The sequence below is a fragment of the Photinus pyralis genome, unplaced genomic scaffold, assembly GCF_008802855.1.
Source record: "Photinus pyralis isolate 1611_PpyrPB1 unplaced genomic scaffold, Ppyr1.3 Ppyr1.4_LG2, whole genome shotgun sequence".
Lineage (NCBI taxonomy): Eukaryota > Metazoa > Arthropoda > Insecta > Coleoptera > Lampyridae > Photinus > Photinus pyralis.
Window position 1 is genome coordinate 39,117,739 of NW_022170403.1, and position 20,953 is coordinate 39,138,691.

At 35.8% G+C, this 20,953-nt stretch overlaps 2 protein-coding genes across 2 annotated transcripts in view; both read left to right on the forward strand.

The window, feature by feature from the left end:
* The window catches only part of LOC116163098 (metabotropic glutamate receptor 5-like), a gene marked incomplete at its 3' end in the record, with an annotated part of 105,541 nt that extends 85,455 nt beyond the window's left edge, over positions 1-20,086 (forward strand). Inside the window, 2 exon segments of the mRNA XM_031476944.1 lie at positions 1,375-2,108; positions 19,840-20,086. Coding sequence (XP_031332804.1) covers positions 1,406-2,108; positions 19,840-20,086 — 950 coding nt within the window.
* On the forward strand, positions 2,240-3,215 carry LOC116163105 (putative nuclease HARBI1). The gene is made up of 3 exons (XM_031476956.1): positions 2,240-2,589; positions 2,630-2,816; positions 2,871-3,215. The coding sequence occupies exons 1-3, from the start codon at positions 2,367-2,369 to the stop codon at positions 3,199-3,201; spliced, it is 741 nt and encodes a 246-aa protein (XP_031332816.1). The 5' UTR covers positions 2,240-2,366; the 3' UTR covers positions 3,202-3,215.
* Positions 20,087-20,953: the final 867 nt, after the last annotated feature.

Genomic DNA, 20,953 nt, shown 5'->3' on the forward strand with positions numbered 1-20,953 from the left:
TCAGGTTTGCTCTCGATGTTAATTCGTTTGCTGGTCAGTGAAAGTTGGTCAGAAAAGTGCGTTTTCCATACACACTCAGATGAACTGAATTTTTTAACGGCTTTATTTAACTTTGAGGAAATTTTTAAGGTTAGTTTTTACACCAGACTGCCCTTTTGCGTTAGCGGCACTAATAATGGACTCTTGTTATTATTTAATTTTTACGAACAGTTTTCTTTGTTTTAATTCCCTTGTGTCGCATGAATTAATTTAACCTCCCTTTTTACTTAGCATCACTGTACAACTACGAGGTAACAGTTTCCAAGGAATTCGTTTACGTACGCGTTTGTTTATAATAACGGACTGTGTCCTTTACTGTTACCTACGAGATTTTCGAACTACCCCAATGGAATACGCAAATGTCTTGGGGTAATTTTTTGTAACAACTAATTTTTTGTGAACTGCGGCACTCTTTGGCTAACTGGCGATTACAACTTATACACTCGCTGAGTATTGAACTTAACTACAATTCGCTTCTTTTTCACGTTCATGTGAGTCGCTTTTTTCACTCCGTACTATTTTCCCACTTGGACAACTAATGTCGATTTTTCAAAAAACTGGCTAACTGAATTTATCTAAACTGTTATCAGTTCGGTTATCCGAACACTAATCTAACTGGACCTTCACACTGACCAGGTCGGCGACTACCCTTATAAGTGATTATTTCGTGCAAAAATAATCCCCTCTCTGAATACTTAGGTAATAGTTTTTTTTACCGCCCACTCAATGGTGGAATAGTTATGGCGGCCATATTTTATTAATTTTCATTGGTTCACCAAGCTTTCAGAGCTCGCTACTGAGAATCGGATTCTGCGAAGCTACCTTATTTTTACCAAGCTGTGCTTTGCAGAAGTAACTTAACATCACCTATTTCCAGCGTGTAATTTAAAACCAAATCCAGACAACGATGCGACAACACAACAAATAATTAATTGACAAACTTAGGAGGATTACGAGAGCTCGCTACTATTACAATCGACAAAATAAAAACTTGAACTTGTTTGGTGTAATGTTCTTGAAATCTGGACTCTTTTTCAACTTAGAAATTTTTCTTTTGCATAATTTCACCGGGAAGAAATCGCAAAAATTTAATGCACTTGTTACACTCCGCTGATTTTCATATTCGCATTATTTTTTTTTACCGCCGAGGTATATTATTTCTAGAATATTCGCTATTACCGTTCAATATAAAAATTCGGCTGGAAATGTATATGTAATTTGGAAAATTATATTAGCAACAAGCTGTACACTGTTTATCCCTATATTATCGCATTATCCTACTGCATAATATACGCTACTTATTGCGAGGCTATTAACGCATTTTTTCTTTTACAGATACCAAGTAAAACAAAAATGAAGGCGATCGATGACATTTATTGGACAAAGCATAAGCACGACGATGTCAGTTTTAAAAATTTCCACTCTCATGATAATTTTTCTGGTTAACATCATCGATTCGTCAGAAGAAGATAAGGGGAAGTACATTTTTACCAATGGAGATTTTATAATAGGACTATTATTTCCTGTACATCATGTGCCACCCACCAAGCAAAAGAAATCGCATCACAGCATAATTTGCGGCACAATTAGAGAACAATATGGAGTGCAGAGAGTGGAAGCCACCCTGCAAACTATCGACAAAATAAACAACGACCCTCATCTATTGCCAAATTTGACTTTAGGGGTAGAAATTCGGGACGAATGTTGGTACGCTCCGGTTGCATTACAACAAAGTATAGAACTAATTAGAGATTCTATTACGCCTACACCAAATCGGTTAGTCTCGTGCCCTAGTTTGGATGATTTAAGTTCAAATTCAGAACTGAAAGGACCTTTAGTTGGTGTTGTCGGACCTGGAGCGAGTTCGGTTGCGCTTCAGGTGCAAAATCTTCTCCAATTGTTTCATATACCACAAGTTGGATACTCCACTACTTCCAGAGATTTATCGGACAAAAGTAGATTTAATTACTTTCAAAGAGTAGTGCCTTCAGATTACTATCAAGCGCAAGTTATGTTGGATATTGTACGATACCATGGATGGACGTATGTTTCCGCCGTAAATACAGACGGTAAGTTTTTAAAATTATTTTCATTTGAAACACTGGGTAAAACAACTTCAAAAATAAATATAATAAGAGCAAAGTAATTATGAAAGTACGAGTTCACTAAGGACGCCCAAATATACACTAAAGGCGTTTTCGGAAATTATGCCCGAGTAAATAACCCAGTTGGTAGGTAACCTACACAGGTTCGCAACTCGAGTTATATGTTTTCCGAACGTTTTTACATAACCTAATATTCCTAACCGTGACATAACCTACATAAACATGTCTAACAAGGATAGTATAATCCATTCTACTATTCTTGGCACAAGTAGAAAACGCGCTACAGCAGCACTCCTTGCGTTTTGGACATCTGTAGTAGATTCCGACGACGATGATGACAATGTGATTGTTAGTCAACAACTTTTAACTACGAGAGAACATGGGGAAAGTAAACGTGTATGCATTAAGAATTATGTTGCCATTGTAGAAAGCTACAGTTTAGATGGTAATTAAAAATATTAAATTGCGTAGGTACCAGTTAAAAGTCATAGGTATTGTAGATTTCCGTAAACATTTCCGATTGACGAAAATGAGCTTTGAGGAAGTGCTAATTAAAATTGGTGATAAGTTGTCAATGGCTAGTTCCGTACACCACACTGGGAGACCTGGAAATGATGCGAAAACACAGTTATTAGTAGGTCTATGGATTCTCGCAAATCAAGAGTCGTACAGGTAAAATGAATTGTATAATTAATCTGAAAATGGTTAACATTTCCAGTCTTACAGAACCGTCGCCGATAGATTTGATCTGACCATTTCAACAGCATGGTGTTACTTTAGAAAAGTTGTAGATACTTTAGTTTCAATTGCGTCAGATGTAATTCAGTGGCCTAAAAATGAATCACAGAGACAGTGCTTCTCCACTGAATTTCGTAAAAGACAAGGATTTCCAAATGTTATAGGTGCGATTGATGGAACGCACATACCAATAGTGGCCCCACACAATATGGCAAACTCTTACATCAACAGAAACAAATATTATTCAATTGTCTTACAAGGAGTTTGTAATGCTAGATATAAATTTATCGATTGTTATGCCGGTAAAGTTATTAATTAAAAAGGATACTATCATTTATGAACTCATTAGGTCCCCCTGGAAGTGTCCATGATGCCAGGGTATTAAAAATGTCTCCCTTAGGAAAAAAATTGAACCACAATATTCATGATCTCGTGCCCTCAGATTATCACTTAGGTGATTCAGCGTATTCAAATGCAAGTCACCTACTTACGCCTTACAAAGACAATGGACATTTGAGTCGAAAACAGAAACATTATAATTACAAGCACTCTGCTACAAGAGTAGCTATTGAGCAAGCATATGGGCTGTTAAAAGGTAGATTCCGCATTTTGAGATACGTAATAGTTATTTACATATGAGTATGGTAAATCAAGGTTTACGTTAACGAGTGAGATGTTTACTGCCGAAGCGTAGCTGAGGCAGGAATTTCGAAACGAGTAACGTTAACTGATTTAACATACAAATAATGTAAAACATTTTATTTCATACTGCTCTATTTCTATTAAAATACCATTTTGATTAGAATGTTGTAGGTACACATTAAAATAAAAGCAAAAGTCGATCACTTGATTTGTTTGATCTGACAGTAGTTTGACAAATATCAATGCATACGTTTAGATGGATGTCAGGTGCGGTTGCTAGGCAAAATTTCCAGTCTGGTAAAAATTTTCAGTCTGGTAAAATACGATTTACCAGACTCAAATCAATCTGGGAAAGCGGCGATTACTAGATAGTATGAAATAAATATATATGACGCACCAAAGTAATTCCCAGCGTTATTATAAGTTGTTGTGTTTTACATAATATTTGTGTTGATGCAAATGATTTAGATGTAGAGCCGTATCAAGAAGATGCAGATGCTAATGTTGCTGTAGGTATTAATGATAGAAACTTAGACACTAAAGGACGCATTAAACGTGATGATATCGCAGAAATTATAAATTAACAAAATTTTGTAAGATTAGTATTTATTTTACAATGTACATGTTGCTTTAATTATGTATTTAAATGCTTTTCGATTACATTAATCAAGCGTTCTTGCATTTTCATTTTCTCTTGGTGGCGTTTATCCATATCTTCGCGAAATTTTTTAAACCAAACTGGCTCATTTTCCTTGTTCTTACGTTTATTATTTGGTCGAAGCTGTGTACTGCATGATGGGGTGCTCCTCCCACTATCATTGATGGGACTATTTGGACATTCTGGTTCCTATAACAAAAGTACATGAAAGATTCAAAATATTGATGGAAATGCTAAACTCGAGGAACAAATTTAAATGAAAAGTATAAAACATTAAAACCTACCACATTCAGGCTGCTGCATTCTGCTGGTGGATTTATCTCAGGATTTTGATGCAGTAAATTATCCATAATGTCAAAATATTTAAATTGTAATCTATTTCTACCTGTGGCAGCATTGTGGTCAATCACCTTTTTGTACTGTTTTTTTAAATTTTTGAATTTATTTTCGCACTGCTCCCATGTGACCATGTAACCATTTGCATTCATCAGTTCGGCAATTTGTTGCAAAACTTTCCTGTTTGTTGTAGACTTGTCTTCAAATCTTGTTTTATGTTCCTCATACAGTGATATCAATAGCTTTATTTCATTATCTTGCCAATGATGATTTTGAGGCTCGGATGCACTTGCTTGGCTACGTTGAGTCACTATTGGTGTTTCCTGCTCCTGAGATACGCCATAATCATGATCCTCATAATAATCTTCATTGTTGAGGGTTATATCCTCTTGCTGCCAATTTTCAACCTCTGTACTTTCACGGGATTCCAAATCCGGGGCATGAGTTGTTCGAATATGTTCATTAACAATATTTTCATATGATATAAAGTCGCAGATTTCACATCGTGCGAGCACCCTATTCATTTTTGATTGTAGCAAATAATAAAACTAAAAGTCTTCTATTGACGATTTTGTCAAACAAAAAGGTAAACACTTCAATCAAAACATAACCTACAATACAGACGTACCCTACTCACTGACCAGAGTTATTACTAAACAACCGAGTTGCCAACCTGATCTAGTTTTCGAACGCAGACAAAATAACCGGTGTGAATAATCGAACGCTTGGGTTACAACTCGCTAAGAACCTACCTAACCCGGTTGAATTTCCGAAAACGCCTTAAGTGTTTGTTTACAATGAACGTATACGTAAATATTTCATAAACCGTAATTCGTACATATTCGTATCGTTTCCGTAAATTTACTTCGCTATTTACAATAAACCAAATATCATACTACATAGTAGTATATTCTTTGACCGTACGTAACTTTGAACCATTTTCAAGTTTTGCGACTATGCGAAAGACTTACATATCGCTTACGTATATGTACGTAAAAATTACGTTTATTGTAAACACCTTCGTATGTTTCTATACAGTTCAACTTTGCGAAATTTTTAAAATGCATGTATTTCTTACGTATACGTTCATTGTAAACAAGCACTACGCGTTTGTGTTCACCAGCGTATTACGTATTGCTGTGTACAATGGCTCGGCCAAAATGAACCATACACAAAACAAAACCTAGCAAGCTCACTTATTCAAATTTTCTCAGCACACATCTGATTCCCGGCATATTGACAAATTCCAATCTCGGCTTCAAATTCCAAATATTATGGCAAATAACGACGACAATCAAATTCCTTGAATTCCAAAAAGAATTAAGTACTTCAACAAATTTTGGAAACACCTGAAATAAACTTTGGGTACCGATCAACAAATTGATCATAATTAAGCATGACATCTATCTGGTTCGTTAAAGGGTTCGAATAAACACACGATTTACATTTATATTATTTACATTAAAACAGTTTATTTTAACAAACAAATCAAATTAATAACAACATTCTTCAAAGTGGACCATAATAAAGTCCATTTTACGCGTCAGCGTTCGAAAACAAACAAATTAATGAAAGCTTAAGCTATTTACAGTTTTCTGTTAAAAATCCCAAAAATCCCGGAAAATACAACTTTTGCGAGAGGGAACAAACGCACTCACAACCTTTGCTCACTACACTCTCTTTCTTTAATTTCTCTCTTCTTCGGGACACAAAGAACGTCATTGTACTGCATTAAATTAGATTGACTGGCCAAAACACGAACGATGAAACGATGGCTGCTCGAAATATACAAAAACTTCAATGAAACTCCTTTGCCCAAATTTCACATCTTTTGTGTTAAGGTACCGTCAAACCTCGTTATGAAATTGGACAGGACAACCAATTTTGACACGTGAAATTCTAACATACAAAACGACAACATATTCATAATGTTGTGTAAACTGCAGGGGGGTTTCATTTCTCGACGTTAAAATAATGCCGAAAATGAGAGCGAGCCACCCTGAAGTTAAAAATTTAAGTGTTTAGTTTTTTGTATTGTAAATTGTGAGTATGTGTAAGTAATAAAGGGTTGTTATTGTATTTAACGAGTGTCTGAAATTCAGCGACCTCATAAATAAAGCATTTAATTTGAAATCGACGAAAGAAAGAAGTTTTATTTGGACAAATGTGTGAGTAAAATCCGTTATCGGACAAATTAATTAGCCGGATTTGATAAAATAACACTTGTATGATAAGCTCTACGCATATGGGAATTAATTTGGCGATGTAGTAACTGTTCGTTTTTCGTTTAGCAACGATGACGATTAATGGAGTGGAGGTATGGATTGCTTAAATAAGTGGAAGAAGTTAAGGATTCGGCTGTTCGAGTGATATTTGAAAGCGGGCGTAACTCATCTCACGTGAAATTTTATACGCTTGTGATCTCAAGTTGAGTTAAAAGACAGTAATTGCGTTTCTTGGGACAAACCAGTAGAATTTAGGTAGTGCTTGGACAGACTGTGAGTACTCAATTTTTATTTCTTGAGATCTCTTGAATTGGTTTATTCGGTTTGTTATGTCCGTTCTGTAAACGGGTTATGTACAAAAAGGGTTTATGTCACCTTAGAATTTTTGTCATCACCCATGGATATATTTCTTCCAGATGTCTCAATCGCCCTTTGTGGGTACCTTCCTCCGACAATCTGTCCTTGAGACATATGGCATATTGGTACAAAATTAGAACCAGGCCAGGGAAAATATAATGCTGAATCACCCGTGTGAAGTTACCAGCCAAAATGCTAAAAACGAACTACCAGTAGCGCCGTTTACCACAAAAAATTATCGAAGTCCTCGTATGAGATCCAAGGGACTTTAGGGCGTTTTTGTGTGGCAGATCAATATTCTATTGACTATTAGGCAGTTTTGACTCCACCATCTGCAAAATCTTCATTCATTCTGTCGGTACTCATTCCGACGACCCGTTCACCCCTAATTCGCATTTTGGTGGATTTCGCTAAAATCTCTCTATAAAATAGTACTCACTTTTTGGGGAGACCACGATTCGAGCTTTAAGAAGCTTTAAACAGCGTGACAAAATTCGCAGCCGAAGATACCTTTTTGGGGGCCTGAAGTCGACTACTCCACGAAGACGCGCGCCTTGTAAAAGGTCACACAGCAGTCGTGTGCGTTTGTAAGATCCTTCCCACGACACCAACCTGAAAACAATTGGACCAAAACTGTAGTCCCAATGTCTGCGTTCTAATGTTCGCGTCCAAATGCCTGTCACCACAGCTACATACAATACCATTGAATAACTGCGTTTGAACTTTAGTACCAAATTTGAGAAGGAAGTTTTTTTTTGTTTAACACGAAACTCGAGACGAAACTTCTATTTATGCGTTCTTCGCTTCTGTACATTAAAAAAACAACTCTCATGTAAATAGCCTTCCTCTTTCAAAAATTATATAAACATGATTTTAGATTGCACTCTACTGTCATCCATTACAATATTTATAGATAATTGGTTGGAGAATAAAATAATAAGAAATAGTATCTAATCTAATTATATAAGATTTCAAGCCAAAATACGTTAGGCCGATTTTAAATTTTGCAGTCGCAAATTAGGAGTGCGCAAAAAGAAAACTAATAAATAAATAAAATAAATATTGTTGGAACGTTACCAGATCACGGTAAGATAAAAGATACACCAAAGCGACAAAAAACAACGTGAAAATAGAGAAAACTTTTTTAATTATTCATGAATAGGTACCGTTAGTCTTGGGCACCAATCATATTCGCGAGAAATTGCCTATAGTGACAAAATAATAATATATCACAACGTATGGAGAAGAAACTGAGACTGTGTAAAACCATGATACCACAACTGTATCATGGTGTAAACCCTGGTATAACCGAATGACTGTGTTGGAATCTATTAGGAATTGTTTGTATAGTGGCGTTACTTATGACCGGTTCAGTATGGAGGCTATGACAGGATAACCATTCTTTATTGTTTTCGTTCGGCGAATGTGCACCCCCATAATGGAAAGAAGGAAAACTTAACCAACAGGAAAACGTGTACCTTGACCGGATTAACCGGAATTTTTACTTGAACATATACATGAAACTTAGATCTGAGCGATCACTCACCGCATTTACCCCAACCGTCTAAATGCTAACAAACTTTCCCTGTAGGTACATAGAATTTATTATTGGTAAAAGTTCTACAGAACTTTATCAGAATTGATATGGAACGCTCAAGTGCACTTAGTTTAAATGAACGAGATTAATATCCATTAAATAGAATATCTACAGATTTCCGTCATATGTTTGTGATGGTGATTTAATTGGTGGAAACTGGACAAATTAATATTTTGTTAATGAGTCCAATCGAAAAACTAAATTGAAAATTTTATTAATAGCTTTCAATGGTTATTGGTTTCATCTAATGCCAAACACACAACTTTGCGAATACATTCAAATGGAATTTATATCTAAAGTACACACGTTACATGTCCACGATAGAGTGGAAATGACATTATATTACATCCATCGTGATTCGTGAATGCAAATTATTTTCAATTTGAGATCAGTGTCGTCAGACTCGGAAAACTTCCTCTCAGTTCACCCTGACTTTGCTTGCGGGGATAAGAGAGAATCTGAAGGGGCACCTTTATATGACATGTATCAAGTATGTTGCAAACTGGCGTCAAATTGATGTGAACTTGTTGGGCTGTCACTAATGAAACGTCCATCCATGCCGTCGCTTTTCTCATTCATATCAATAAATTCATTTTCATCCGTAACTTAATAGTTCGTTTTTTCCATTACATCAAATAGTCGTTAAACATTAGTTGCATTATATTTCCGCTATCTGCGTTCATATTTTTCATACGAAGATGATCGTTATGACAGGAGATGATATAAAAAAGCACACACGCGACTGAGTTATTTTCTCGACATGGAAGTGTGTACAAAGTAGATAAATCGTAACTTCTTGTAATCTTTAGGGCTGGACCGTTGAGTGATAATTACTCAATGGCTGGACGCATCTTCTCTTTGACTAATCCCTGACGATGATCGTAAAGTTGGTAATGAACAGAGAAATTGTAGCTCGAATGAAACATGCTCTTTTGAGCCCATAGAGGGTGTCGAATCGCCGACTGAGTCGATTTTAGCATGGACAACTAAAACACACGTAGACTTTTTCAAATTTTTGCACTGGGTTGATTTTATGAGGCCGTTTCAGATAATACCATGTCCAGTAAAACAAATACTAACATTTAAATCCTTGAACAACGCCCTAGTTTTTATTCATTTTGTACACCTTACATTTTTGTACCTTTTATTGATGAAAGTGTTATAGAAAAATTGTGGATAGCCCAATGATAATATGAATTAACCCAAATAAATTAATATTAAAAACGAAGCACAAGCAATAAATAAATGGCCCTTTTTAAAAATAGAATTGTTAGGTAGCGATAGAAATTGGACATTTATTGTTTCTAACGAGTCATACATAAACAAATGGTGGGTTCTTAAAGCTGTTATAAAGTGCATAAAATAAAATTGAATATCTAAGGCGCTGGCAGAAATCCCAATATAAAAATCAATTTTTTATGTAGGTACACACGGCTAGCTCTGTAATAAAAATGGTTTTACACTCTTGAAGAAGTTTGGCCACTTATTTCCTTCTGAGATCTGAAATTCAAAGACATGTTCTGGTTCGATGGAACTCTAATAAATAGATAATAAATAAATAATAATAAAAAAATAATAAATAAAAATAGATCTTACCTTTACGACATAATATGGTACATTCTACTTTTCAATGCTAAAGAAAATCTCAATGCAACCATGGGAATGGTAACACTGAAATTAAATGCAACCAAATAACCAAAAACCAAAAGAGTTACTTTTAACAAAATCAATATGCAAATTCTTAAAAATAACCGACCACTAACTTATACGGGTAGATCACGTTATTAAGCCCTTAATTAAGCGTGTTCAACAAAAACATTTTCGGAAGAAGCCCGAAATTTTGAACAATCTTAACTCAAAAAGTTCATTTCATCGAAATCTGAGGTAATGTTACTTATTTTTTGTGGGCGAAACTGAAAAATCTTCAGAAGTACCTAACAGCTAATTTTTTTAAGAGGTTATGTTAAGGTGTTGGTCTGAATGGTCTGAAATGCGCTGGGTTTAACGTGTATATTAACAGTTAATGCAATAACAGTAGTATAATAAGTATATAATGTACAGTACAATTTTAAGTTCAGTTCGACTTATACACAAAATAAGCGGAAGCGCATACAGTCTAAACTTAAATGCCTTTAGAAAGAAGAACGTCGTAGAGAGGGTTACATTTTGCGTCTGGCAAGCATCGCCTTTTCCCGAGAGGGGAAATTCGTATCGACCGCCGATTAACTTCGAAAGCCTTTTTCGTATGAGCTAACATCGACAACCTTATATACTCGAAAGGGGAAGGGCCACCTTTCGCATCTTCCATACACCGCTTCTTTGTTATTGACCGCCGATTAACTATAAGAGCTATCTCCGTATTAGTCGGTAACTAGTATCGACCCCCTTATATACTCGAAAGGGAAAGGAACGCACCTTTTGCAAGTTTCATGGACCGCCTCTTTGTTATCGACCGCTGATTAACCTCGAACGCCTATTTTGTATTAACCTGTGACTCGCATCGACCTCCTTATACACCCGAAAGAGGAAGGGACATCTCTCGCATCTTGGATTTTTGCCACACGCTCATAAAGGCGCGGCACACAAAAACTGCATTTTTTAAATAGAACACTGTATATTATTCAATATTTCAATTATTCTCTCAATTTTAAGCAAAATTTCTAATATGAATAATGTGCCTAAATTGAATCATTTCCGTGTTGAGTTTTGAAAATAAACGCTATTATTTTGAAATTCATTAATAATTGAACAAAAAACAATAATGGATGCTTCTAAGCAATCATTATTAACTTCACAAACGGTTCTTTTCAGAACCACAGAATGTTTTCAAAAGAAATTCGTGATGTCATATTATTGCTCTTTATTCAATACATTTTAAAGCAATACCTTTTATTTTCAAAACTCGGTAACTCGGAAACGATTGCATTTGGGTACATTATGCTTCTTACAAATTATGTTCAAAAATTGAGAGAAGAATTGAAATAACAATAATAATATACCGAGTGTTCCATTTAAAAATGCAATATTGATGTGCCACACCTTTATGACCAACCCGGTATAACTAAAATTACTACTGCGTAGTAGACATTACAGAACCTCAAATCTGTTGTATACAACTTTTTTTGATACCTTTGTATATTTTCCCCGATAATCGACCGATTCCAGACTTATCAGCGACCCTGGAAAAGTAAGAGCGAAAAGGTGTTCCCGTTTTTCATTGGCTTAACGGCGAAAGGTATGGAAGATGATGGTAGGTGGGAAAATTGACGAGACGTTAAAGGACAGAATGAAAGAACTATATGGATGTTATGTTCGAAAGGGTTGAAGATTGATTGATAGTGATGGAAAGTAAAATTAAGGTTCGATTTCATTACAGAATAGAATAAACTGTGTATCACGCGTATTATTCGACTTAATTTTTTTAAGCGATTGTCCACTTATTTACGAGGAGGAGATGAAAGACTTGAAGGTGATGTCAAATTTGGCCCCCTTTTACTATAAATATGATGTGTTCGAGCTCTCATTTTAAATTTTTCCGGAAACTGTCGCGCGACAAATATAACTTGGGGCACATTGTATGATGTGTCTCGTAATTAAGGTTTTTTAAACCGTGTTATGTACGTGCGACAATGAACGAAAAAAAGGAAAGTGAGAATATCAACGCGTTCAATTTCATGTAGGTACACCGGGTTAAAAACAGAATGAGTGTTCGAGCCTTTTTGATTAGTTCCCCTGAAATTTATGTACTTATTATGTCAATTTTTGGATAGGATTGGATATGAAAGTGAATGAGAGTGGTACGCATTTCTGGAGTAAGTATGGAGAGTTTTGTGAACACAAATAGAGAATCTTTTGGAATAAGTAATTATATTATGATACTGTCACCAAATGATGTTATATTTTACCTCTATTTTACATCGACAACCTTCTAAATTTTGTAGGTATTGTGCTAAATAATCCTCAAATATTGACTGAAAATCAAGAGCCGGGGACTTTATCTTCTATTTTCCCATGTTATACGTCGAATTAATAGACGGGAACTGACTTCAATTACTATCCTGTAAGAGATTGCGTTCAGGTTGTAATATTTTTCTCCAAGCAACTAATCCGTATCAACAGGTTTCAAGTCGCTTCCAAGCTTTTTGTGACATTTTCTTTTTAAAGGCATAACGCCGTAACCTACATCAGAAAACCTTATTCAGCGTCTTTATACATAAGTAATTGAAAATGGTAGGAATTGTGGTTTAACAACAGCACGTAAATACACAATTACATTGTTGAGTATGTAACGTCAAACCTTCTAGTTGAGTAAGTAATTTTTATTAATTAGACAAGTTAGCAACTCAGCTCAGTGGAAATTTAGGTAAGTAGACAACAAGAAGTTAACTAGGTATTTACTTATTAAGCAAATGGGTTTCATCTCATCCATCAATACTAAGTTCGTAATTCCGGTTACTGTAATGCTTTTCGTACAATCACTAATGTCGACAATTTCCTTTGCTATTTATTTAGCAGACCAACATTAAAGCAATAATTATTATAGGTATTAATTTTTGAATAACCATATTTAAGTAAATCCGGTGAATTATTTACGAAGCACAGAGTTAGTTCGATACATTTAAATTTGTATATCAGTGTCTATTTTTCGTTTTAGAATTGTTTAGAATTTCGTAATCTTTTCTTGTTTATATTTTATTATTATAAGTAAGACACATCTGGTCAATTTGCGTACTTTATAAAAGGTATTATTTAGTCGTTTGTGATATGGAGTTTTATCAGGCGAACAAAATTGGCGCTGTTAAGAGATAACGGAGATGCAAATGTTACGATTCTTGTTAGAGAAGTGGTCACGTTTGGCGCGACCCGTTATGAGTGATGGTGCTTTTGAACCTCTAGAAAAAGGAGTGTATTTAATGGAGAAAGTGGTGTTTCTTTAAATACTGGGGACAACGTAAAAACGAGGCTGTTGCTAGCTGTTAGTTTTTCCTTCCGGTTAAAAAGCGTGTACATCTGTTTACACTAAATTACGGTCCTTTTTTTTTATAATCAAAGTATGCAGAAGCAAAGCAGTTGACAACTATGATCTATCGTAGGCATACTGGCACTAGTTTTGTGGCATGACGTGGAAGATTTAAGACTAACTAACCACTTTAATGGTTGATGAGCAGTGGTGACTATCATAGTCTGTTGATGTGTCTAAGTACCCACGAAATTTAGACAAATCGGCTAGAACACTCACTGGGTTGTTCGATGGAATCAGTTTCCTGGAGAAGTACAGCACTCAACTCATATGCAGAGGCGTTCGTTTTAACTATACAGGGCTTAGAATCGTCATTTTGTTGCAAGATAGAGGCTGACACAAGTGCACTCTTTAATTAATCCAATGATCTCTGTTCAGCAGAGCTCCACTGCTAAACGTCATTTTTCTTGGTGAGATTTGACAAGAGTCGAGTTATTTCAGAAAACTTATAATAAATCGCCTATACCAAGAACAGGCTTCCAAAAATGATTGAACAACTGGTATATCTTTTAGACCACTCTTAAACCAGATGATGAGCCTCTGAAAAATCGCGGGTGCATTTCGGGGACCGAATGGCATAGTTAAGTAACGATCAGTTCCATAAGGGGTAACAACAGCAATTTTATTGCGATCTATTGTTGTCATAAACATAGTCCTCCTGGTAGGATGTAGTAAATGAACCATCCTGATACACGCCAAACTTGGTAATTCCGTTTAAGGTCACAAATCGATACAGAGTCGCACCCCGTCATCCTTTTTTGGAACAAACACTTAGCGCCGACTAAGGTGATTCGCATTCTTGGGTGTTATTCGAGTCGAGCAAGCGATCAAGTTATTATATTATTCTCATACTATAATAGAAATCGGTGATGCATGGTTTCCAGTGTCTATCCGATGTTCTACATACCAGGTTGGCTGTTCCCCTAGAGCGAAAACCGCTTGGTGCACCTTCAGTTACCCAGAAAGGCGAGATTTTTGTTCAGCAGTTACCATAGTCCCTTTATGTGGTCGTATCAGTTGTTCTTGTACGTACTACAAACCGAGGACGTTTCAAAATTTAATGTATATGTTTCAAAACGATTGTCGATGAGATACCACAATTTCTGACCGATGTCTAAGTTAAGGCCAGTCTGGATCAGGAAGTCTCCCTAGTAATGTAAGACGAATGCATCGGCCATCCACAAAAGCATCAATCTTTCTGACACGAACAGTCTCATTGCGACAGGAACTGAAAGTGCATCCATTATTCTTCAGCAAATTTCTTAAAGAGGTTCTAGCAACACTCCGCTTAGCGGCAGTATCTACTATTTCAGACCCCTTAAACTCAAGGACCTTCATTGGTAATCTTGGACGTGGCTTAGGATTGATTTCCATCAATACTGCAAAAATGTACTGACGAGGAGGAAGCAGCAGACTTACAAGTAGGGCAGCTGGATCTCACATATCCATTCCCTCCACCACCAAAGCATTTTAGTATCTTGTTCTTTCGCGAAAAGTTCTCCATATACTTTACAGGACTATGCGTACACGTAGTGCGGAATAATGCTACGGTATCTGCCCATGAGGCGATGCTATCTAATAGCGTGGTAATCCCACGAAGGGTGTTGACATGTGTAACGTGCGAGCATTCTTTGTAGGTTTCGACTGCATCGATAAGTGCATTAACGTCGCTGTCCTTATCCAACAAAACGGCATGAACAAGATTTCCACGTGGAGTAGGTATATTACTTAATCTATTAATGAGTTCTTGAAGTTGTCTCTGTGTAAGAATAACAGGATGCTTGGTTTACTTTTTGGTTTGTTTTCCACTCACAAAGTTTACAGTCAGTTGTAATGTTCCACGCGGAATGCTTATACAATTTTTCATTTTCCTGTTTCAAGGTAAAACTTTAAAATACCGAATTATTCTAAACGGGACGTAATTCGCAAAGCAAAACAATTCACACATCCTTACTCGCGTAAGTTCCACACGGCCCCACGTTGAGCGCCCTTTGTAGGGAGTTATGTTTGGTATATCGTATATCATTTTTTCTATTTCGATGTGGAAACAATACCGAAACCGTACTTGATTGGCCCAGTTTGCGTGCGTTTCTAGACAGAAATGATGCTGAAAGAAATAGAAACGCATTATTTTTTTTATTTTGTTGGATTGGTACCCCTCGCTTTTTTGCTGTCAACGGTATCCGTCAAATCAAAACTAAACATAACCTGTAAAGTGTAAATAACGTACGAGGAACTTGACCGATTGTATTAATTCCGATTAATTTTGAATATATACTCCAAAGGGTAGAACTTTTTTATTTTTACTTAGCGTAGTAAAATATGCCAGCAGTACATTCTTGCTTACTTTTTGAACTCCCTTCTCGGCCAGCCAGTTTTCAAAAATGTTGTACTCCTCGTACTTTACTTTCGATTTTACAGGCAGTAAATTTAACGTCGCTTCATTGGCAATCTCTTGGATCTCTGGTGGGGTACAAGAGACGTGTTTGTCATCCGTATTTATCATAACTGCCTCAAAATGGAATTATGACCAAATAATTAAAAGTTTGAAGTTTGAAAATACAGGAATCAGGTTAGCCAACGTGAAAATAAATGAATTGTGTCTATTACCAACATACACTGAATGATAGTTTAAAATTACCTAACAACGCCTAAAGGCAATATTTATAATTTGTATAATTTAGTATTTAAAATAAAAGTCGAAATAGAAAAAATAGTATAAAGCACACGTGTCATTTGTCTACTTGTCGCACTCGGCTTTTGCCGCATTCGCCGCTATGCGGCTTATGCGGCAAACTACCTCGTGCGACAATCTTCGTCAAATGACACTTGTACTTTAATATACTATTATTATTCAAGTTGTACAGTTCAACAAGATGCCCAGATGGGTAATCAGTTCAATTCTTGTCGTGCTCATAGGAACAGGTATTACGAGTGCTCATAGTGATAGAGTTTCAGTTCTGTTAGCAGTAAATCAACACGCGTATTTTATACAAAGATAAGCCATATCCATTAGATTCCTCTTATTATTATTTTGCAGTAGATTAGTTAAGCAAAGGTTTCCACGGCGCACCGGTGTGCACGTGGGAGCCCGTATCGGCTCGATTGCGAGTTGGTTATAACTACACGCTTTTGATTTTTTGACATGGAGGATCAAGATAAACTGTCCCATACAATTGTGTCCGAAATTATGATTGCTTCTAGCCAAGGAGGCAATCAAGTAGGTACATGCTCAATTAGGCAACACTGAAAACTTGTCAAATGAACATATTGAACGCGATATGCAATCCTTTGCATCCGACGTGAAGGAAAAGAATCGTTATGTACCTATTTCCTAGCAGAGAACAAAGAATTCGATTCCTAGCAATAGATCGGCTATCTAAAAATGACTAAACCTCTCGCCAGGAAAGATTGCCGGTTACAGAACACTTGATCCCGATCTACGATCTATGTTTTTCTAAAGATGTAAGCGACTTCCGGGATAGTATCGTGTCAATGTTGAACAAAAAGACTTTTCGTTCAACATTAGCACGATCCTATTCTGGAAGTCGCTCGCATCTTAAGAAAAACATAGATTGTAGATCGACACAAGGTGTGCTGTGACCGGCAATCTTTCCTGGCGAGAGTTATATGTAATTTCTGTGGGGACCCTAGTGGGGCCCAAAAATGTGATTTACGCATCTAGGCTATCTAACTCGAGAGTGTGCATATGTTTGAGCAGTAAGACACTTGTTGACGACTTTATTTCTGATCATAATGGCATTACAGTAGTACGTAAATTGGTTTTACCGGCAAAGATAATCATTTTGTCAAATGTTTCATTTTGTATCCCAAATGATCTACTAGCTGAAGAATTAAAACAGGCAAATTTAAAATTAGTTTCTGGTATCACTTGTATTAATGCCGGAATCCGAGATACGCTCATGTGCTAAGCTTTCGGCGATACACGTACGTTGCGTTGGTTAATAACGATACATTACCCTCTAGCATTCTTATTAATTATCAAGACAACTACTACTACAGATGAAATGAGGTGCTTCTCTTGCAAAGATAAAGGGCCCCTTGCCAATATTCAGTTGGGCATTCACCACCAACAAACTAACAGAAATATGAAAGATAGCGTTGCACATGTGCAATCCATTTTTGACGTGCTACTTCAACTTCAGTTTATAAGAAGAGTTTCATTTCAATGCTATTCTAAATAATAAAGTTGGAACTGCGCATGCGCAAACCTAAATTTTGAAACTGGCATTAGCTTTTCCTTTATTCCAAGTGCCTATGTATACAATTTCATCTAAATGCTTCCATAACTAAAAAAGTTGGCACTGCGCATGCGCAAAACCAAATTTTGAAACTGGCGTTACATTTGTTTTTATTCCAAGTGGCTATTTATCAAATTTCATTTAAATCCCTCCATAAATAAGAAAGTTGGCACTGCGCATGCGCAAAACCAAATTTTGAAACTGGCGTTAAATTTGCTTTTATTCTAAGTGGTATGTATCAAATTTCATTTAAATACCTCCATAAATAAGAAAGTTGGCACTGCGCATGCGCAAAACCAAGTTTTGAAACTGGCGTTACATTTGTTTTTATTCCAAGTGGCTATTTATCAAATTTCATTTAAATCCCTCCATAAATAAGAAAATTGGCACTGCGCATGCGCAAAACCAAATTTTGAAATTGGCGTTAAATTTGCTTTTATTCCAAGTGGCTATGTATCAAATTTCATTTAAATATTTTTATAATTAAAAAAATTTGCAATTCGGTTTATAAATGGTTGAGATGCGAAAAGGGCACTGTGAATTTTGAATCGATTCGACTCAACTTTTGGCATTGCGTATTATATGGCTAAAGCTATGCCCATATTGAATTTCATGCAATTCAGGTAATAAGTAATGGAGATGTAAAAGCGATCGGACATTTCTAAACAAAGTTACCGTTCACACGGACAGATAGAGGGACAGACAAAGGAACAGACGGACAGACCAACAGGCAGACGACAGACAGCAATGCAAAATTATAAACGATCTCTAGGATCGTTAATAAACAGCAAAAGTGTAAAATTGTGGAACATGTAAAAAACGGGTTTTTGTTTTTTTTACAATAACTTTTTTTGTAAGCCGTACAGAAAAAATTCCTTCCTTGGTGCAAGACTCGACAATGTGCAAAAGAGGATACATAATCAAAATTTTATTAAGTCAATTTGACGTTCACATATCGACTTCAGCAAGAATCCGGCCAGACCATAGTACCTACAAGAACGGCAAAATGCATTTTATAAGGTTTCTCATTATTTTCTCATTTCTCCGATAGGTACATAAAATTCCAATTTTTCTCATTCGTTTTTGTCGCGGAGTAGATGTTTGGAGGCAGCTTTAGTTTACAATTCGTTATACATCTGGGATCTACATACCTACATGGCCCCTACAAACTCAAAAATACCTCTTGTTATCTTTTTCAATTGAACTTTACGAATGTGAATAGATGCTGAAACTTTCGGAAAACTTCGTCAACAAGCCTACTTTTGCCGAAGGATAAAGCAGAATTCGGTTTTCTCGCAATGCTTTCAGATTTTTTCAATTTAGAAGTCATTTAATGACATACGGCGAGATTGGGTTTCATTTAGAGAATACCAAATTCTCACCCTTCCGCCTGCCTTTAATTGATTTCGATACGATTTTTTTAATTTGTTCCTTAAAGGAAAGTATTTCCAACCTATTGGAGCATACACACTATTCAATTTTAAGTATCTATTTCTTTTATATCCAGCCTCTTCCTTTAAAAAAAAGAGTTTAGAACATTAGAATCGCATTAATAAATAAGTATAGCATGGTAGTCAATCGGCGAAGCTTAACTAATGTCAAATATATTGCTCTTTTTCATTCGCTGTAACAATTCCAAGTTTTAATAACCTTGTTATTTATCAAAACGTTTTTGGTAACTCGCAATACGTAAAATTTCACTTAACTGATTTTGTCTCTTTAAATTGTTCATAAACTATTTTCTTATTCAGACTTATTCTGTGTTAAATTTGTGTGTCCGTGTGTACATGTATTTAGCTTTAAATTTTCGTGTTACTGAATTAAGTACCTATAGCAAACTTACTTTCAATTTCATTTCAGAAAACTATGGACAATCAGGTATTCAGGCATTCCGGGAATTAGCTGAAGAAGCCGATGTGTGCATAGCTCGTGAGGATTCTGTCCTTAGTAATGCTCCAGCAGAAGTTTTTGATAAAGTTATTATAAATCTTCGACAAGATGTTAATGCTCGAGTTGTCGTATGTTTCTGCGAAGGATTTACTGTTCGTGGACTTTTAATGGCTACTCGCAGGCTGAACATTAGCAACCACTTTATCTTTATTGGAAGGTAAGATTTTATGTCATCCTGTATATACCTAATTAGTTAGGCAACTTTGAAATTTTGGAAAATTTGTGTCCAAAGAAATGTTTTCTGTTTTTGTACTTCACGCAATAGCGTAATGACAATAATATTAGAGTTACTTACATAAAAGGTGCATTACTGGCGAGGAAATATTGAAGTACGAGGGCCGAGTACTTTGATTTTTTAGTCAAGTAATGTAATTTTACCGAAAATTGAACTATATCTAACAAAAGTGAACTCATTTATACGAATATTCTCATTTAAACTGGCATACGATCTCAAAAAATATCCAAAACTCCTACTAAATGGGTTCAAACATAAACAAGTTACACGATACAATTTTCCAAAGTACTTTCAATAAAATTTTTCGCAATTTCTTAAAAAGAATCGTTTGTTATTTTTTATACAAATCAAAAAATTTACCCTACCCTAATTATACCGTTTTCTACAGTCGCTGGTTCCCCTACTATACCAATTGATACGGCCCTTCTCGTAGGAATAGTGCCTTAAAGCTGGACTATATAAAATGAAACCTGGATCTCCGGAGGAACTACTGTTAACATTTTCTGGATATTGTTATGATTACCTCTTGTGCGATTAATCGGGCAGTGAACCGTATACTTTACTGCCCGCCTTCGTCCAGTTTTTGCTTTCACAATATAATCTATTAATAGCGTACTGTAAGGACAAACAAAAACTGATTTAATTTTTTCTTGAAACGTTTTGCAATTTACCTCCCACCGACATTACAACGTGATTTATTACCTACTTACTGTGTTAATTAAACCTTTAGTAATATTATTTACTGTTCAAACATAAAATTCTGCACAAGTTATCACTACGTTGGTTTTT

Bases quoted from the DNA above. Each gene is read 5' to 3' on its own strand.
- LOC116163105 (XM_031476956.1), top strand. From the start codon at position 2,367: ATGTCTAACAAGGATAGTATAATCCATTCTACTATTCTTGGCACAAGT. The intron at 2,590-2,629 runs GTAATTAAAAAT...ACCAGTTAAAAG, and splicing joins AGAAAGCTACAGTTTAGATG to TCATAGGTATTGTAGATTTC. The intron at 2,817-2,870 runs GTAAAATGAATT...CCAGTCTTACAG, and splicing joins GCAAATCAAGAGTCGTACAG to AACCGTCGCCGATAGATTTG.